The sequence below is a fragment of the Solanum dulcamara genome, chromosome 6, assembly GCF_947179165.1.
Source record: "Solanum dulcamara chromosome 6, daSolDulc1.2, whole genome shotgun sequence".
Lineage (NCBI taxonomy): Eukaryota > Viridiplantae > Streptophyta > Magnoliopsida > Solanales > Solanaceae > Solanum > Solanum dulcamara.
Window position 1 is genome coordinate 73727795 of NC_077242.1, and position 18446 is coordinate 73746240.

The 18446-nt window shown below is 30.4% G+C and overlaps 2 protein-coding genes across 2 annotated transcripts; one reads left to right on the plus strand and one right to left on the minus strand.

Moving 5' to 3' along the window:
- Positions 1-9903: 9903 nt before the first annotated feature.
- LOC129891468 (uncharacterized) lies at positions 9904-11905 on the minus strand. Its single transcript, XM_055966845.1, has 3 exons — positions 11467-11905; positions 10907-11022; positions 9904-10271 (listed from the first exon to the last, which is right to left on the minus strand). The coding sequence occupies exons 1-3, from the start codon at positions 11629-11631 to the stop codon at positions 10220-10222; spliced, it is 333 nt and encodes a 110-aa protein (XP_055822820.1). The 5' UTR covers positions 11632-11905; the 3' UTR covers positions 9904-10219.
- A 5480-nt stretch (positions 11906-17385) lies between these two features.
- LOC129892982 (uncharacterized) lies at positions 17386-17811 on the plus strand. Its single transcript, XM_055968480.1, has one exon. It carries the CDS (start codon positions 17386-17388, stop codon positions 17809-17811), a length of 426 nt encoding a protein of 141 aa, XP_055824455.1.
- The last annotated feature ends 635 nt before the right edge of the window (positions 17812-18446 follow it).

Genomic DNA, 18446 nt, shown 5'->3' on the forward strand with positions numbered 1-18446 from the left:
ACTATTATTACTAAATTATCGTACAGTAAACTATCGAAATCAAATTTTAAAATAGTAAATTATACCAAACTATTTTAATTTAATAATGATATAATATTAAAAAATCATAATTTTCATATCATAGCGGACTAACTAAACGACCAAAACATTATTATTGGCGAATTGTACACATAATTCGACATGTGTTCTGTCGTTCAGTTTAATATTTTTAATGAAATTAAATGTTTGAAAAAAGCAAAAAAAAAAAAAAAGGGGAATCCTTCATTTAAAATCTCTTTCTTTAACAATTTATATTAGTAAAAATAGTTCATTTCTCTCTTTCGTTATTTTCTTATAAAAATGAAAATTGCATGCATCAATATTCCAATCTATAGGAAATGTATTTAAGTTTAATTATTCAAGTAGATGTTGTTTTTAAGTTTGTCAATAATTTAGAGACAAAACTAATAATTTGCGTTAAGTTCAAAAATATTTTTAATACTTCTCTCTATTTAAAATTATGGATCCAATTATACTTTTAACCGAAGTAATTTTAATTTGTAACATAAAGAAATAACGTAGAATGGATGGTACTCTCTTGTTATATTAATCTATTTAATTTATTACTTATTAGTGTTATAATCTATATATATTATCAACCAAGTAATATCAACCAAGTAAAATGGTTGTCCACTTAAAATGGTGGATAATTCATTTACTTTTTAAGTGGGTAAAATGTCCATTAATATTTTCCTCCACTTGTAAATATGGCTATAAATATAGCCTTAAACTTCAATGTAAAAACATACAAACACATAACAAAAGAATTACTATTACTCTCTCTATATTACTACTCTCTCTATTAATACTTTCTATATACATATTCTCTTGTTCTTCTTCCTTTATAAAATTGTCAAGTTAGTTAATTCATAACACGTTATCAGCACGAAGCTCTAATTTTTCAGAAAATTAACTTTTATATCAGGTATATCTACTAAAGAAATTTAATTTTTAAGTTATCTTTGTTACTTTCAAATTAATTTTCATCATGTCAAACTTGTCAAAATTGGAATTTGTGGCACTTGATATTTCTGGTAAAAATTATTTGTCATGGGTACTTGATGCTGAAATTCACCTTACCGCTAAGGGTCTTGGTGATGCTATAATTGAAGGAAATACAGCATCAAGTCAGGATAAAGCAAAGGCTATGATTTTCCTTCGTCATCATCTAGATGAAAGCCTAAAAATGGAATACTTGACAGTGAAAGATCCACTTGAATTGTGGAAAGACTTAAAAGGGAGGTATGACCACCTCAGGGCAACGGTATTGCCAAGGGCTCGTTATGAGTGGATGCACTTACGGTTTTAAGATTTTAAAACCGTAATTGAGTATAATTCTGCTGTATTTAGAATAACTTCCCAATTAAAATTATGTGGGAAAAATATAAATGATGAGGACATGTTAGAAAAGACACTAACTACTTTTCATGCCTCTAATGTAATATTACAGCAGCAATACCGTGAAAAGGGTTTTAAAAAATACTCTGAATTGATATCATGCCTTCTGGTGGCTGAACAACATAATGCCCTTTTAATGAAAAATCATGAAGCCCGTCCCACTGGAACTGCTCCGTTACCGGAGGCAAATATGGTAAAAGCACATGGCCAGTCTGAAAGAAGACATAATAAATATCAAGGTCACAATAATGTGCGTGGGCGTGGCAATGGCAGAGGACGATATAATAATCGTCGTGGTGGTGGTCAACATAAAAGGGAGAACAATATCAGTTCTCAAAATGGCCCTTCAAAAAGTAACTGTCATCGTTGTGGCATGAAAGGCCACTGGAAAAATGAATGTCGGACGCCTGAGCATTTTGTAAGACTTTATCAAAATTCTTTTAAAAGAAAGGCAAATAGAGGTGGTGCCTCTTCTTCTAATGCTCGGATAGAGTCACACTTGGCGTTCGAAAATAATGTTGAGGCAAGGCCTTTGAATAATGATAATATTGAAACAAATCTGACCTTAAGGGATGATGATTTTAATGACCTCAATGATATTACACATTTGAAGGTTGAAGATTTTTTTAAGGATCTTAATTGATGTTTAATTTCATGTTTTTCAATATGTTATTATGTACTTTGAATTATTGTGTTTTTACGTTTATATATTTGAAGAAAAAAATAATAATCAAGGTTACATTTTTATGATAATTGTATATTATTTATTACATTGTGCTATTTTACAATGTTGTAATTAATTACTATTAGTGTGCTATTATTTAATCTTAATATCATATTGTTACTAAAAATAATATTCGCCTTATTTAATGTCATTATAATAACTATTTATTCTTATTAATGTTTTAGACATTAATAATATATAATGATTGTATTATTTTTGTCAATAAACAAATTATCTATACATGATGAATAATATTATATTAATGTTTTATAATATTTTATATTTGTTTTTAATACTTGTGTATAATATTTATTTAAGGTTAATAAGTATATAATTCCATAAACTAAATTATTGTAACATTCATCATAATTGAATCATATAATTTTTTAAATTCTAAATTACCATAATTTAACTTTTAAAAAAAAGGACTTATGTTTTTCTAGCAAAATTGTTACTTATTTTATTTCTTACAATGCATTTTTATTTTATGAAGATAAATAAATTTATCAGTCTTCAATTGGATTCAAGATGAATAATGGAGATATGTGCATTTTGGATAGTGCCACAACTCATACGATATTAAAAGAAAAGAAATATTTTTGTCATTTGATTATGAAAAAGGCCTATGTCAATACAATATCTGGTAGTACAAAATTAATTGAAGGCTCTAGAAAAGCAGTCTTATTACTACCTGGAGGAACGATATTGGTAATTGATAATGCATTATATTGTAGTAAGTCTCAAAGAAACTTGTTAAGTTTCAAGGTTATTCGCCAAAATGGCTATCATATTGAGACTGCAAATGAAGGAAAGGTTGAATACCTTTATATTACTACAATAAATATGGAGAAGAAAATTGTGCACGAAAAATTACCTGCACTTTCTTCTGGGTTGTACCATACAAATATTGGTACTGTTGAATCACATGCCATTGTAAACAAAAGGTTTACTGATTCTAATGATTTTATCATTTGGCATGACCGGTTGGGCCATCCCGGTTATAATATGATGCGCAGAATTATTGAGAATTCACATGGACACACTTTGAAGAATCAGAAAATTCTTTAATCTAAGGAATTCTCTTGTGTTGCTTGTTCCCAAGGAAAACTGATTATCAAACCATCAGCAACTAAGGTTGGGATTGAATCCCCTGCGTTTCTGGAACGTATACAAGGTGATATATGTGGGCCAATTCACCCTTCATGTGGACCATTTAAATATTATATGGTCTTGATAGATGCATCTACAAGATGGTCACATGTGTGCTTATTATCAACTCGCAACATGGCTTTTGCGAGATTGTTAGCTCAAATTATAAGGTTAAGAGCACAATTTCCAGATTATGCAATAAAGACAATTCGTCTTGATAATGCTGGTGAATTCACATCTCAATCATTTAATGATTATTGTATGTCGATTGGAATAAAAGTTGAGCATCCGGTCGCTCATGTACATACACAAAATGGTCTAGCGGAATCATTGATTAAACGCCTCCAATGGATAGCTAGACCATTGCTAATGAGGACAAAACTTCCTATTTCAGTATGGGGGCATGCTATTTTGCATGCAGCAGCACTTGTGCGCGTAAGGCCAACAAATTATCATGAATTTTCCCCATTACAGTTGGCGTTTGGAAGGGAGCCAAATATATCCCATCTTAGAATATTTGGGTGTGCGGTATATGTCCCAATTGCTCCACCGCATCGCACAAAGATGGGTCCCCAAAGAAGGTTGGGAATATATGTTGGGTATGAATCTCCTTCTATTATAAAGATGATTTATTTGCAGAATATTGCAAATCAACTGCCGGATGCATTTACTAACCTTCCACAGGTTACTAAATCGCATATCCCAGCTGCTAATGCTCAAGTTCGAGTTGATGTCCCGGTAGGACAACTTATTCAGGCAAATGAATCTAGACCACGCTTAAAACGTGGAAGACCATTTGGTTCCAAAGATAAAAATCCTCAAAAAAGGAAAGGAATGAATGATCAAGATGATCATAATTTGGAGGCGAGTGCTCAAGAAGAGCCCAGAGACACAATAAATGGTGATACCACCGAGGAGGTCCAAGTACCTGAAAATAATGAGAATGAAGAAATCTCAATAAGTTATGTCTCGACAGGAAAACGGTGGAACCGAAATAATATTGTGGTCGATAATATTTTTGCTTATAATGTTGCCATTGAAATAATGCAACAAGATAAGGATCTTGAACCAAAATCTGTCGATGAATGCAGACAGAGAAATGATTGGCCAAGATGGAAGGATGCAATTCAAGCAGAGTTAACTTCACTTGAAAAACGTGAAGTTTTCGGATCAATAGTTCGAACACCTGAAGGTGTCAAGCCAGTAGGGCACAAATGAGTTTTTGTGCGTAAACGAAATGAAAAGGGTGAAGTCGTAAGATATAAAGCACGACTTGTAGCCCAAGGTTTTTCGCAAAGACCTGGCATTGACTATATGGAAACATATTCCCCTGTGGTGGATGCAATTACTTTCAGGTATCTAATGAATTTGGCAGTTCATGAAAAGCTTGAAATGCAGTTAATGGACGTGGTCACTGCCTATTTATATGGCTCATTGGACCACGACATTTTTATGAAAATTCTCGAAGGGTTCAAAGTGCCTGAAGCATACAAGGATTCTCGAGAAAATTGCTCAATAAAACTTCAAAAATCCTTGTACGGGTTGAAACAATCAGGGCGAATGTGGTACAATCGTCTTAGCGAATATTTGCTAAAAGAAGGATATAAAAATGATCCAATTTGCCCTTGTGTCTTTATGAGAAGGTCTGGATCTGAATTTGTCATAATAGCAGTATATGTTGATGATTTAAATATTATTGGAACTCCAGAAGAACTTTCAAAGGCAGTAAAATGCCTGAAAAAGGAGTTTGAAATGAAAGATCTTGGAAAGACAAAATTTTGTCTTGGTCTACAAATTGAACATTTTACAAATGGGATATTTGTCCATCAGTCAACATATACTGAAAATATTTTAAAGAGATTTTATATGGATAAAGCACACCCATTGAGTACTCCAATGGTTGTGAGATCTCTTGATATTAATACAGATCCGTTTCGGCCTTATGAAAATGATGAAGAACTTATTGGTGCTGAAATACCATACCTTAGTGCAATTGGTGCATTAATGTATCTTGCCAACAATTCTAGACCAGATATAGCTTTCTCAGTAAACTTGTTGGCAAGATTTAGTTCTTCACCAACACGCAGACACTGGAATGGAATTAAGCATATATTCAGATACCTTCGAGGTACCATTGATATGGGATTGTTTTACTCAAATGATTCCACGTCACAATTGATTGGTTATGCAGATGCGGGATATTTATCTGATCCCCATAAAGGTCGATCGCAAACAGGCTATTTATTTACATGTGGTGGTACAGCTATATCATGGCGTTCAACAAAGCAAACTATGGTTGCCACTTCCTCAAATCATGCAGAGATAATAGCCATTCATGAAGCAAGTCAAGAATGTGTTTGGTTAAGATCAATAACTGAACACATTCAAGAAACATGTGGTCTTTCTTTGACAAAAGACGCTCCAACAATATTGTATGAAGACAATGCTGCATGTATAGCTCAACTGAAGGGAGGATACATCAAAGGAGACAGAACAAAACATATTTCACCAAAATTCTTTTTCACTCATGATCTTCAAAAGAAGGGTGAAATAGATGTCCAACAAATTCGTTCAAGTGACAATTTGGCGGATATGTTCACCAAAGCATTGCCAACATCAACCTTTGAGAAAATGAGATACAAAATTGGAATGCGTCGTCTTCGAGATATTAAGTGATATTTTCATCAGGGGGAGCAAAATACGCGCTGTACTCTTTTTCCCTTAGTCAAGGTTTTGTCCCACTGGGTTTTCCTGATAAGATTTTTAATGAGGCAGCACTCAAGGCGTATTATCAGATATGTGTACTCTTTTTCCTTCATTAGGTTTTTTCCCACTGGGTTTTTCCTAATAAGGTTTTAACGAGGCACATTTCTCGTGGACATCCAAGGGGGAGTATTATCAACCAAGTAATATCAACCAAGTAAAATGGTTGTCCACTTAAAATGGTGGATAATCCATTTACTTTTTAAGTGGGTAAAATGTCCATTAATATTTTCCTCCACTTGTAAATATGGCTATAAATATAGCCTTAAACTTCAATGTAAAAACATACAAACACATAACAAAAGAATTACTATTACTCTCTCTATATTACTACTCTCTCTATTAATACTTTCTATATACATATTCTCTTGTTCTTCTTCCTTTATAAAATTGTCAAGTTAGTTAATTCATAACAATATAATAAAAGTTAAGATTGCATAACCAAAGACCCAATATTCAAATAAAAGGGATGGCCTGTCAAAATCTAATAAAATATAAAAGGCTGCCAAACAATAAAGTATAAAATAGATCAAATGATATTCTATAAGCTTTTAGAAATATTTAAATGAAATGAACCTTTTTTATTTAGTATAAAACAAACAAAAGGGATTAGGTAATTTAATTTGTTATATTTCCTTTTTTTTCATACTTGAATGAGATTTGGGTCTCTTTTTTTTTCTATTATATCAAAAAAAAAATTAAAAAAAAGAGAAAATTTGAAGTCTTCGCTTATTAGGTAAGATATTTAATCTACCTTTAAGCATCTTTTACAATAGGAATTGCAGAAAAAGGACACTACAATCTTGATTTTTTAATCCGCTTAACAAATCTTAAAATAAATTATTTTTATCATGTCGGACATAAATTCTAATTATAGTATGCATATAATTTAATTTTAAAAAGTTCCGAATATTTAAGAAGTTATAGACACTAAAGATAGTATAATGTGTGGTTCGTTGGGCTAACCTTTAAGAATTATGGCGGGGGGGGGGGGGGGTCATAACCTTTAAGAATTATAATATTGTTGTAAAATATATGTCCATAATATTCTCCACTATAATTTATTTTCATTATATCTTATTCTCCACCATAATTTGCTTTCACTATATTTTATCCATCACCATAATTTGTCTCCACTATTATTTGTTTCCACGATAATTTGTTTCTTCTTTTAGGCCTATAAATAGTCATTCTTGTAAGCATGGATGAATATAGAAAAGAGAAGAAAACATATAGATTACTCACTTGCTCTATCTTCCCTCTTCTAATTTGGTTTATCATTTTATTTATAACACGTTATCAGCACGAAATATCTTATAAAGTATGTTTTGATGATATAATTATTTCTATTTTCAAATACTAAACACAAGTATATATTTGAATATTTTCAGTTTTTAAGTTCTCTAAATAATGTAAGGTGGTAGTAGACTTTATTCATCGTATAAGTTGTTCTTAATTTTCAATGGTTAAAATTTTATTAGTTTGATCTAATTTAAATATTTTTATGATAGTTTTCATATGTAAAAAATGGAGTTCATGGCATTTGATATTTCAGACAAAAATTATTTGTCATAGATGCTTAATGCTGAAATTTACCTTACTGCTAAGGGTCTTGGTGATGCTATAATTGAAGGAAATGAAGCATCAAGTCAGGATAAAGCGAAGGCTTAATTTTTCTTCGTTATCATCTGGATGAAAGCCTGAAGGTTGAATAATTGACAGTGAAAGATTCACTTGAATTGTGGAAAGGTTTTAAAGGAAGGTATGACCACCTTAGGGCACGATATTGCCAAGGGCTCGTTATGAGTGGATGCACTTATAGTTTCAAGATTTTAAAACTAAAATTGAGTAATTTTGTTGTATTTAGAATAACTTTCCAATTAAAATTATGTGGATAAACTGTAAATGATGAGAACATGTTATATAAAAAAATTACCTACTTTCCATGCCTTAAATGTGATATTACAGCATCAATACCGTGAAAAAGATTTTCAGAAATACTCTGAATTAATCTCATATTTTCTGGTGGCTGACCAACATAATGTTCTTTTAATGAGAAATCATGTAGTACGTCTCACTGGAACTGCTCTATTAACGGGAGCAAATATGGTAGAAGCACATGGCTAGTCTAAAAGAAGACAAAATAAAAATCGAGGCCTTAATAATGTGCGTGGACGTGGCAATGACAGAAGACAATATAATAATCATCGTGGTGATGGTAGGAAGAACAATATGAGTTCTCAAAACAATCATCCAAGAAATAACTGTCATCGTTGTGGCATAAAAAGCCACTGAAAAAATAAATATCGGATGTCTGAGCATTTTGTCTGGTTTTATCAAAATTCCTTCAAAAGAAAGGCAAATAAAGGTAGTGTCTCTTTTTCTAATCCGCGGATAGAGTCACACTTGACGTTTGAAAATAATGTTGAGGCGGGACCTTCACAAGTATACAATGATAATATTGACGCGAATTTGGCTTTGAAGAATAAAGATTTTAATGACCTCAATGATATTACTCATTTGGAGGTTGAAGACTTTTTTGGGGATCATAATTGATGTTTAATTTTATTGTAAGATTTATCTTATTGTTACTTATCTTATTTCTTATAATGTACTTTTATTTTATGAAGATAAATAAATTTTTCAGTCTTCAATATGATTCAAGATGAGTAATGAAGATACGTGTCTTTTGGATAGTGCTACAAAGCACACTATATTAAAAAAAATATTTCTCATTTGATTATGAAAGGGGCCAATGTTAATACAATATCTGATAGTATAAAAATAATTGAGGGTTCTGGAAGAGCAACCTTATCGGGAACAATACTGACATTAATAATATTTTGCATTGTAATAAGTCTCAAAAAAACTTATTAAGTTTCAAAATTATTCGTCAAAATGGCTATCATATTGAGACTGCTAATGAAGAAAATATATGTTAATGTTATCCTCCACCACAATTTATTTCCACTATATCTTATTCTCCACCACAATTTGTTTCCACTATATCTTATCCACCATCACAATTTATCTCCACTATTATGTGTTTTCACCTTAATTTGTTTTTTCTTTTAGGCCTATAAATAATTATTTTTATAAACATGAATGAATATAAAAAAAAAAAAAAATATAGATTACTCACTTGCTCTCTATTTCATATTCTTAATTGGGTTTACCATTTTATTTATAACGAATATGCATATAAGTTTGTTTCTTTCTGAATCTTCTTTATTAAACTTGATTAGAAGAAAAAATGATTATGAGGTATAAAAAAAATAATTCAACAGAAATAATAATTGAGCTAATATTGCAAAAACAACTATTATTTTTAGATATTGTTCTGTAGTTAAATTATAGATATTCTTATACTATTGTTTCTTGTTTCTTTATTTTAATTGATTGATTTTCCTATGGTATATAAGTGATTCTAACTATAAAGAATGTGGTGCAGTGAATGAGGTTGCTTCTTTCTTAATATGAGGTTTCGGGTTCAAACTCTGCATATGAAAAAAAAAATTAACGAGGAGCGCTTTCCCCTGAATGAGACCTTAGTGTGAATATGAATATAATCGGACTTCAATACGAATATCCAACACCGAAAAATAAAAAGAAAAAAAAAGTAATTCTAAAGGACCTCAATGATTGTTTCTTATGTGTATATATAGTTGTGACTTGTGAGCTGTATATTCTTCCAAATGTTATGTGGGGTTCATGAATAATCCCACTAACATTTGATTTGTACACCCAAAACAGTGGAAAAACTAAAAGATATTTCAAATCATATCAATAACTTTCTTGTTGTACACTTATGAAGCTAATCAAGATCGGAATTATAAAACTTCTAATCAAGTCAATTAGCTTCATTACAAGAAATCTTAAACACTATTTGCCAGTCCACAGTTTCATTACATGAAATCTTGGGCACTCCTAAAAGGCAAAAAAAAATACGATCTACAATTGACGCTCAATCAAAATCAATTTTGTGAAACCCGTTCTAATAGTCAAAATGCATATCAGTTTAACTATAATATACGTATGAAAGATACGTGTCATACATTCGATTGGTTAGCGTAAATGCTAATTGAAGTCTTAAAAATAATAATTTTTTTTCTCAACTACAACTTCAAATATTGGTCCAGCCATTTATCAGCAAATCAGGCCCGTCCATTGCCCTAGACTTTTGAATCCCTTGGCACCACTGAATTCAATTATAAAAAAAAAATAATGAAAAACACAATCAGCATCATGAGGATAAAAGGGTCAAAGAAATAATACAAATGAAGGATCCAAAGTGCGTGGGTGGGGGGGTGGGTGGGGGCGCATGTTAGCAAGAAGATTGAGGTTTTGCTACTGTGCGCCAATAAAATGAAGTTGAGTTAAGATTAATATCATGTTTGGATTGACTTATTTTTAAGCAGCTTATAAGTTGAAAAGTGCTTATAAGTTAAATCAAAAATAGTAGTAGGCTAACTTTTTTTTTTGACTTATAAGTTGAAAACAACTTATAAACTGCTTAAAATAAATTCATCCAAATAAACTCAATTATTTATTGGGGCTTATTTTAAGCACAAAATGACTTTAAGTTAGCGAGTCAAATACTCAAAAAAAAAAAACTAAAAACAACTTATAAACAGCTTATAAACCAATTCAAACAACCTCTAAATCAACACCATGCATGTTGATTGGGTTGGTGATGGGGGATTGGAATAGATCATCCCGACTATTTTGATCTTTTATTAGTTTATTTAATCTAATTAGTTATCTGAATCATACTATTCCCTTTTTCATGCTAACATACGCTAAGGGAAAAAAGTTTGGATCAAGATTTTTGACCTCTTATTTTGTGATTTCCATTGGGAACTGAGCCTCTCATCCAGTCTTTGCTTGGCTTCTCTTGCAATTTCACCCAATTTCTCATCTTCATATTCTTGGCTTGTTGAACTTCTTTCCTGTTCATACAAAAAAAACCACAAGAGTTTTAATATCAAGCCACTAATTACAAACACAAAAGCCTAATATTAGATAGATCCATAGAGTATCTAAAGGTGAAAAATTCAAAATAAGTGTAATCGTGTTGTATTTATAAAAAGATAGTTCAATGTAAAAATAATTTCTGATTAATTATGCAGAGTTTGAAAAAGAATTACACCTTAAAAGGTCAAAATTTGTATTATGCTAGTAGAAACACAAAAATCTAATCTTTGATAGATTCATAGAAGCTACTTCAATATAGTTCGAGGTGAAAATAATGAATTCTACATAATTCTTCCTAGATTCATTTGTACAAGTACATCTAATCCAATCACACCAAAAAGATATAATATAATTTTTCACCAAAAATATTCAACTTACTAACAACACTTCCACCATAATAACTTTGGGGGATTAAGTACCTTGGACAATCTTGAGGTAAGGTTATGTTCATGGCTACTTGTGTATAGACAAAGAAAAGATCTTCTTGTGGATGAAGATGTATTATATGATGAATCTAGCAAGCCACTATTTTTATGAAACTTTCTTCTTCTAGCACATTCAACACCAGCAAGCATACCTGCCATTTTTACTAGTAATATGATGGAACAAAATGAATATTATTCAGATTTCCAGGCGAAAGAACTCTTTTGCTATCAAAATATTCAAATATATTGAGAATTGTAACTCTCTTCTTCAATAATACTATTTTTTCCTCTTTCATTTGGCATAATGTTTAATAGAGTTTATTAAATAGAATTTAGGAAGGAAGGTGGTAGGAACTAGGAAGGATGTAGGAAACTTCACAAGACTTTTGGTTCAATTTCTTTATTGCTTTTATTTCTAGACTAGTACAAATGTACAATTAGTGTAATAATTGAGCTATCTTGAGTCAAATTTATGTAGTTGAATATGAGAGAAAATTCCAATATAAGTTGGGAAATGTAGTTTTTTATGTTCAGAGGTTGAGGCAAAAAATAAAGAGCTAATTTAATAAACAACAACGATCTAGTGAAATTTTATAACGTGGAATTTGGGGCTAATAAAGGACTAATATAATATATATATATATCAAAAAATTATTAGTTTACAAAAAATTTAGTCATATTTTTATGTAAACTTTACCTAAATCTCATAATGGAAAAGTCTAATTACTATACATCCCTCATTGTATCAAAATTATCCGATTTCCCCTTTTTTTTAATTTTTCTGATACATTAGTTATGTATCTGATACATCAATTTAGCTGTAGAATAATTAATGAAGATCATCTATTTATGGATAGTATCTTAATATAAGGTATGATTGGTTCTTTAAATCAATTACTGGTCTAATTAATGGGATTAATTTGGTTAAAACAAATAACGGTTGTGTACATGAAGATTCAAGCCAAAAAACAGAGTATAAAGTCAAACCAAATTCGATTTCAATTTTTTTTCAGTTTTGCTGATACATAAGTTATGTATCTGATACATCAACTTTAAATGTAGAATACTTAATGCATATCAGCTATTTATGGTTAGTATCTTAATGTAAGGTATGATTGGTTCTTTAATTGAATTACTGGTCTAATTAATGTGATTAATTTGTTAAAAAAGCAACTGTTATGTTCATGTAGATTCAAGCCAAAAAACAGAGCATCGTCTCGAATGGAAAAAACAGAGCATCAATTCAAACCGAAGTCGATTTCAATTATTTTTTCAGTTTTGCTGATACATAAGTTATGTATCTGATACATCAACTTTAGCTATAGAATAGTTAATGCACATCAGTTATTTATGGATAGTAGATTGAGATAAGGTATGATTGTAAATGAGATTCTGATACATAAACAAGATGTATCAGAATCACTAAATCTTGATACATGAGATGCTGATACATATACAATATCAGAAGCATTCAAGTTTGATAAATTAGAATCTGATACATTAACAGTATGTATTAGAAGCAGTCAAGTTTTATACATTAGAATATGATACATTAATAGTATGTATCAGAATCAAGAAGCAGACAAGTTTGATACATGATAATATGATATATAAACTTTGATCTTATATTAGAGTTTCATACATGAGAAAAACTTAAAAGTTTGGTAATTGTACATTCTTCTAATATAAAATTCAAAAAAAAACTACTCGACGTCCATCGGTTTTCCTTGACTAGGAGATATGAAATCTCTCTTAGGTTTTTTAGGATCATCGTTATCGCTAACATAACCATCCTTGGCCTTCCAACAACCATAATTCCACAATATTGTGGCATATCTTGAACGGAAAAATTCGACATATAGTCCAGTATTTGGAATAGAAATTTCATCCTAAATAACTTTATACCTTCTTTACCTATTGATGATTCAAAATCATCAAGAAAATTAGCCCTATATGCCGTGCCAAATCTCAATGGGTGTGACGGAATCTTCTTGATGACGTATTTCATTCCTTCTATTGACATGAAAAATAGTTAAATATAACTTGAACTTTATACATAAATACGATGTATCATATGCATTAAAATATTTGATACATGAGATTCTGATACATACAGAAGATGTATCAGAAGCAGTAAGGCTTTATAAATTATAATCTGATACATAAATGTAGATGTATCAGAATCATTAAAATTTGATGCAATAGAAACTGACACTTAAACACGATGTATCAGAAGTAGTAAATCTTCAAAAAAAATGGCATTTAAAAAAATACTATGTATGAAAAGAGTTAGCGTTTGATACACGATAAGCTGATACATAAACTATATGTATCAGAATCAAAGAACCTTCATAAAAACTTCATTAAAAAAAACTTTAATTGAACACATACCTTTGGGAGATTAGGGCGTATTGTAACCCCTTCAATCTTGTTGTCTGGTTCTTTGAGTGCATGTTTAACTGGAGCTTTTGACTTCAATTTCTCATGTAGCTTATCCATTACTGCTGGACCGTTACGATGTTTGGATCTAACCTCATCGTAACCTTCCCAAGATGAATCAGAACCAGGTGAAACAAGAATTCCTTGATTTTTATTTGACTGTTTGAGACCATGAACGAATTCCATATGTATCATTGAAGATATGAGTTACAAAAACAGAAAAATTTACAGAAGAAAGCAAATGATATCAATTTTAGAAGATTCTTCAAAGATTTACAGAAGAAATCAAATGATACAAATTTTAGGAGAAATCAGATTGAATGAGGATGAAGTGAGATTCCATATAAGGAAAAATTAAAATATACCTTAGTTAGAACCTTGAAATTGAGTAACTCATAAATTCAAAAATTCAAAAACTGATGAAGAGGAGCGAATTAGGGCGAGGATTTATGGAGGAAGAGTGATGTATCAGTGAGGGAGAGAGTATTAAAGGAAAAAGAGGGATTTTGGAAATTTTTTGGTATAATAGGGAATACAAGTAAATATGGTATTAGAATATGTGTAAAAGGGTAATTTTTCCTATTTTTATTTACATAAAAAATAGTCAAAAAGAGGTTATGGGATGGACATTAAAGGGCTCAATTCGGCTCAAGGTATAATTAGGCCTTTTTTGCTTAACACTACATGGCTCAATTAGGCGCAAGGCCATTAAGCTTTTTTTCTTTATTTACTTTTCTTTTTTATTTTTCCTTTGTAGTGATAATTTTTTTTAAAAAAATAAAAATTAACTTGCTTTTTTTTCTGTCTTTTTTTAAATAAAAAATATCCTTTTTTTTTCAAAAACTTTTTCACATCTAACAATATTGTATAAATATCGTAAAAACATGTATATATATTATATACAAATAATTATGTAGTGTATATTTAATGTATCGATTTTTATAAATAGTTATGTAGTGTATATGTAATGTATCGATATTGTATAAATAATTATGTAGTGTATATGTAATGTATCGATATTGTATAAATAGTTATGTAGTGTATATGTAATGTATCGTTATTGTATAAATGTTATATAAACATGTATCAATATTTTATAAATGATGTATAAACATGTATATATGATGTATAAATAATTATATAGTGTATATGTAATATATTGATATTGTATAAATGTGTATAATCATGTATCAATATTATATAAATAATTATGTAATGTATCGATATTTAGTTAACTATCATGCATTCTCACCTTAATAAATAAAAAATAAATAAATAAATAAAATAATATAAATATTCATTTTTTCCACAAAAGAAGTGAAATAATTATAAAAGAAAAAATTAAAAGGAGCACAACATTTTTTAAATCAACGATTTATTTTTTAAAAATAGCACAACATTTTTTTAAAAAATAATGGGCTTTGCAAAGCCGAGTGGCACATTGGTCATTTTTTTGGTAAGAGAAAATCCAATGGCTATTTTTTTTGAAAAGAAAAGGACCGAATGGCCAGATCCTGTAATTTGTCCAAAAATAAAATAAAAGTAAAAAGGGTTGAGATGAGTTCTCTAGAAAGAGACAAAGAAAAGAATTTGGGCCAGATATGGCCCAATATACTTTTGGGCTTCTTAGAAGGAGGACCGGGAAATTGCTTGGGAGTCGCGTGGATTGTTATCCTTTAATATTTGTTCTCGTTTTTTGTATATCTTTTTTTATGAGGAATCGAACACTCTCTCTAATAAGGTGAAAGTTTAGGTAGTCAACTAACAATGCTACTAAAATTCTCTCGTGCTTTCGTATATCTTGCAAAAATAGATATGATCTATACTACGGCTAAACAAATCACATATTTGCCCTTGCAATACACACAGACACATTCATGACTACACAGATGTTGTGACAATTCGATAAGATTTGTGAGTAATTCAATGGACAGTTAAATTGCATATAGCATGAAGTCTTTCATGCTACATTTTTGAAATGGTATTTTTTTCAAACTTTATTTGTAGCTTTAAAATTAGTAATTCAACCATCAATATGACAGTCATACCGATTTATCATCACTTACTGGCATTGTTCACCGATTTTGGTTCCGCTTGTCGATCATGCCTCTCTACTATCAGTTCTGCACAAATATCATGCAAACCAACCCGCTAGATATTGGGCCAAGCTGTTATTATTGGGCCAAAATATTGGGCCAACTGCTGTTTGGGCCGTCACGTGAGCACTCAAATGTTCTCAAACTATGTAGGAAAAATTACTAGAAAAATCACTTTTTAATAAATAATTACTGATTTTAGCGATATTTTTTATTTATTAACATTTATAGCAATATATAACAATATTATGATATATCTATTATGTATTAAAAGTAAATTATGCATGCAATATAAATGTATTATAAGTGTTTTAAAATATATTATACTTGTTTGGTAAGAAATTGACACAATGTATTATAAGTGTATTAAAGTATGTGATAAATTAAGTATCCATGAATAAAACTTGTATTATATGAGTTTTATAAATTATTTTCGCTAATATGTATTAAAATTGTATTATAATTATATTATAAGTGTTTTGTGAAAAAAAAATATTATTGCTATAAATAGTAAATATTTTCTTAATGTTGTACATTTATGTAAATTTTCCAACTATGTATCTCTCTCTTGCACATATTGTATAACATGGCCTACATTTGGGGAGCTACACATGAAGACGTGGACATTTGCACTTTTATTCCTATTTTGTGTTGGTTTTTAATTTATGACCCTCGTAACATAATAATTATTTATAGAATAAAATTTTATATTTTTATATTATAATATTTCACATTTGGACATGATTTCAATTTCTAAAGAATTTATATCCTACCAAGAAGTAAGATTAAGTTAAATTGATAAACAAGATTTGTTTGTTGTTGCCTTATTTTACGGGGAATTGAACATAGTAATAGCAACACTGCACCTCTTCGTTCTACTCTTTCCATCCGTATTACTTGTTCATTATATTATTTTAAAATGTCTAATAATATTTTTAATTTATAAAATTACTGAATAATTCACCTTAATATGTCTATTTTAGCATTGCTATTAAATACTATTTATTTTTCAATATGTAAATAATTTGTATTTAATAAGACTAATTTGATAAAATTACTTATATGATTTACTGCTTCTTAATTTATGTATCAAATCAATATTGAACAATTATTATTGGATAGAAAAAATATAATTAACAAGTAAAAATGAATATCGTAAATAAATAAAATAATGATAACATCCCCATACAAATATATTAAAAATTTATGGAGAAAATGGTGTCGTGAGCATCATCCTTGAATAGATCCTGAATTTAGTTTGGCTCCGATAGGAAATAAAAAAATATATATATAAAAATTAAATTTATATATATATTAAAAAGGCCTTCAAATTCTCCACACTTTGTCTCACTCACTCACAAGCTTCACACTCTCTCCAATGGAGGACGACGAATTCACCATACCCATTTCTCCACCATCTCTCAAACAAAAACTCAAAAACTCACTTTGTTTCTCCTTCTGTTTCACCCACCGCAACACCACCACCCAACTTCACTCACTCGACTACCACCACCGTCCTCCGCCACCGCCGCCGTCCTCCTCCGATGAAAACCCGTCTCTGATCTGGATCAAACCTGATATCAAAGACAAGTGTCGTACGATCTTCAATTTCATCGGGAACGGAAACGGAAACCGTCACAAACGACACTCATCTACTGAGTTCCGTTACGACCCGTTGAGTTACTCGTTGAATTTCGAAGATGAGGCTCCTTTAACGAGTTTCTCTTCTAGACTTCCTCCATCGCCATCGCCGCCGCCTCCGCCGGCGGTGAAGAATTTGGGTATCGCTGCGGCGGGTTTATGAGTAATGGTGGTGGTTACTGACTTTACTGGTGTGGGTGTTGTTTTTTTCTTTTTTTGGGGTGGGGGTGGGTGGGTGGGGGGGAGTATTATAGCTCTCTATTTTTTTTTTCGTTTTCATTTTTATGCAAATATATTAATAGTAGCAGTACAAATATAGAAGGGTAGCGTTGGAGTAATTGGTAAAGTTGTTGTCATGTGATCAGGAGGCCACGGATTCAAGTTTTGAAAATAGCTTCTGGCAGAAATGCAAGGTAAAGCTGCGTACAATAGACCCTTGTGATCAGGTTCTTTTCTGGATCCTGCCCATAGCAGAAACTTAAGTACACCAATAACATGTATTTAATATAACTTCTTATTTTATACTTGAACATAATTTTTCCGCTTTCGTAAGATAGAAATAAAAGGTCGCGTACATGTACACACCACCTTGTGAGATACAAGGGGTAAGTTGTTGATGTTTATGTGGACTACTTTATATTTAATGGTGTTTAAAAAACTGAGTAGGACGTGAGGCAAAACGTTTAATTTAGTACAAAGGAATAATAAAAATAATATCAATAAGTTTAAAAAATTAAAAATATGATTAAAAAAATTCATAGGAAATAAAACTTATGACATGATTTTACAAGTGTACAT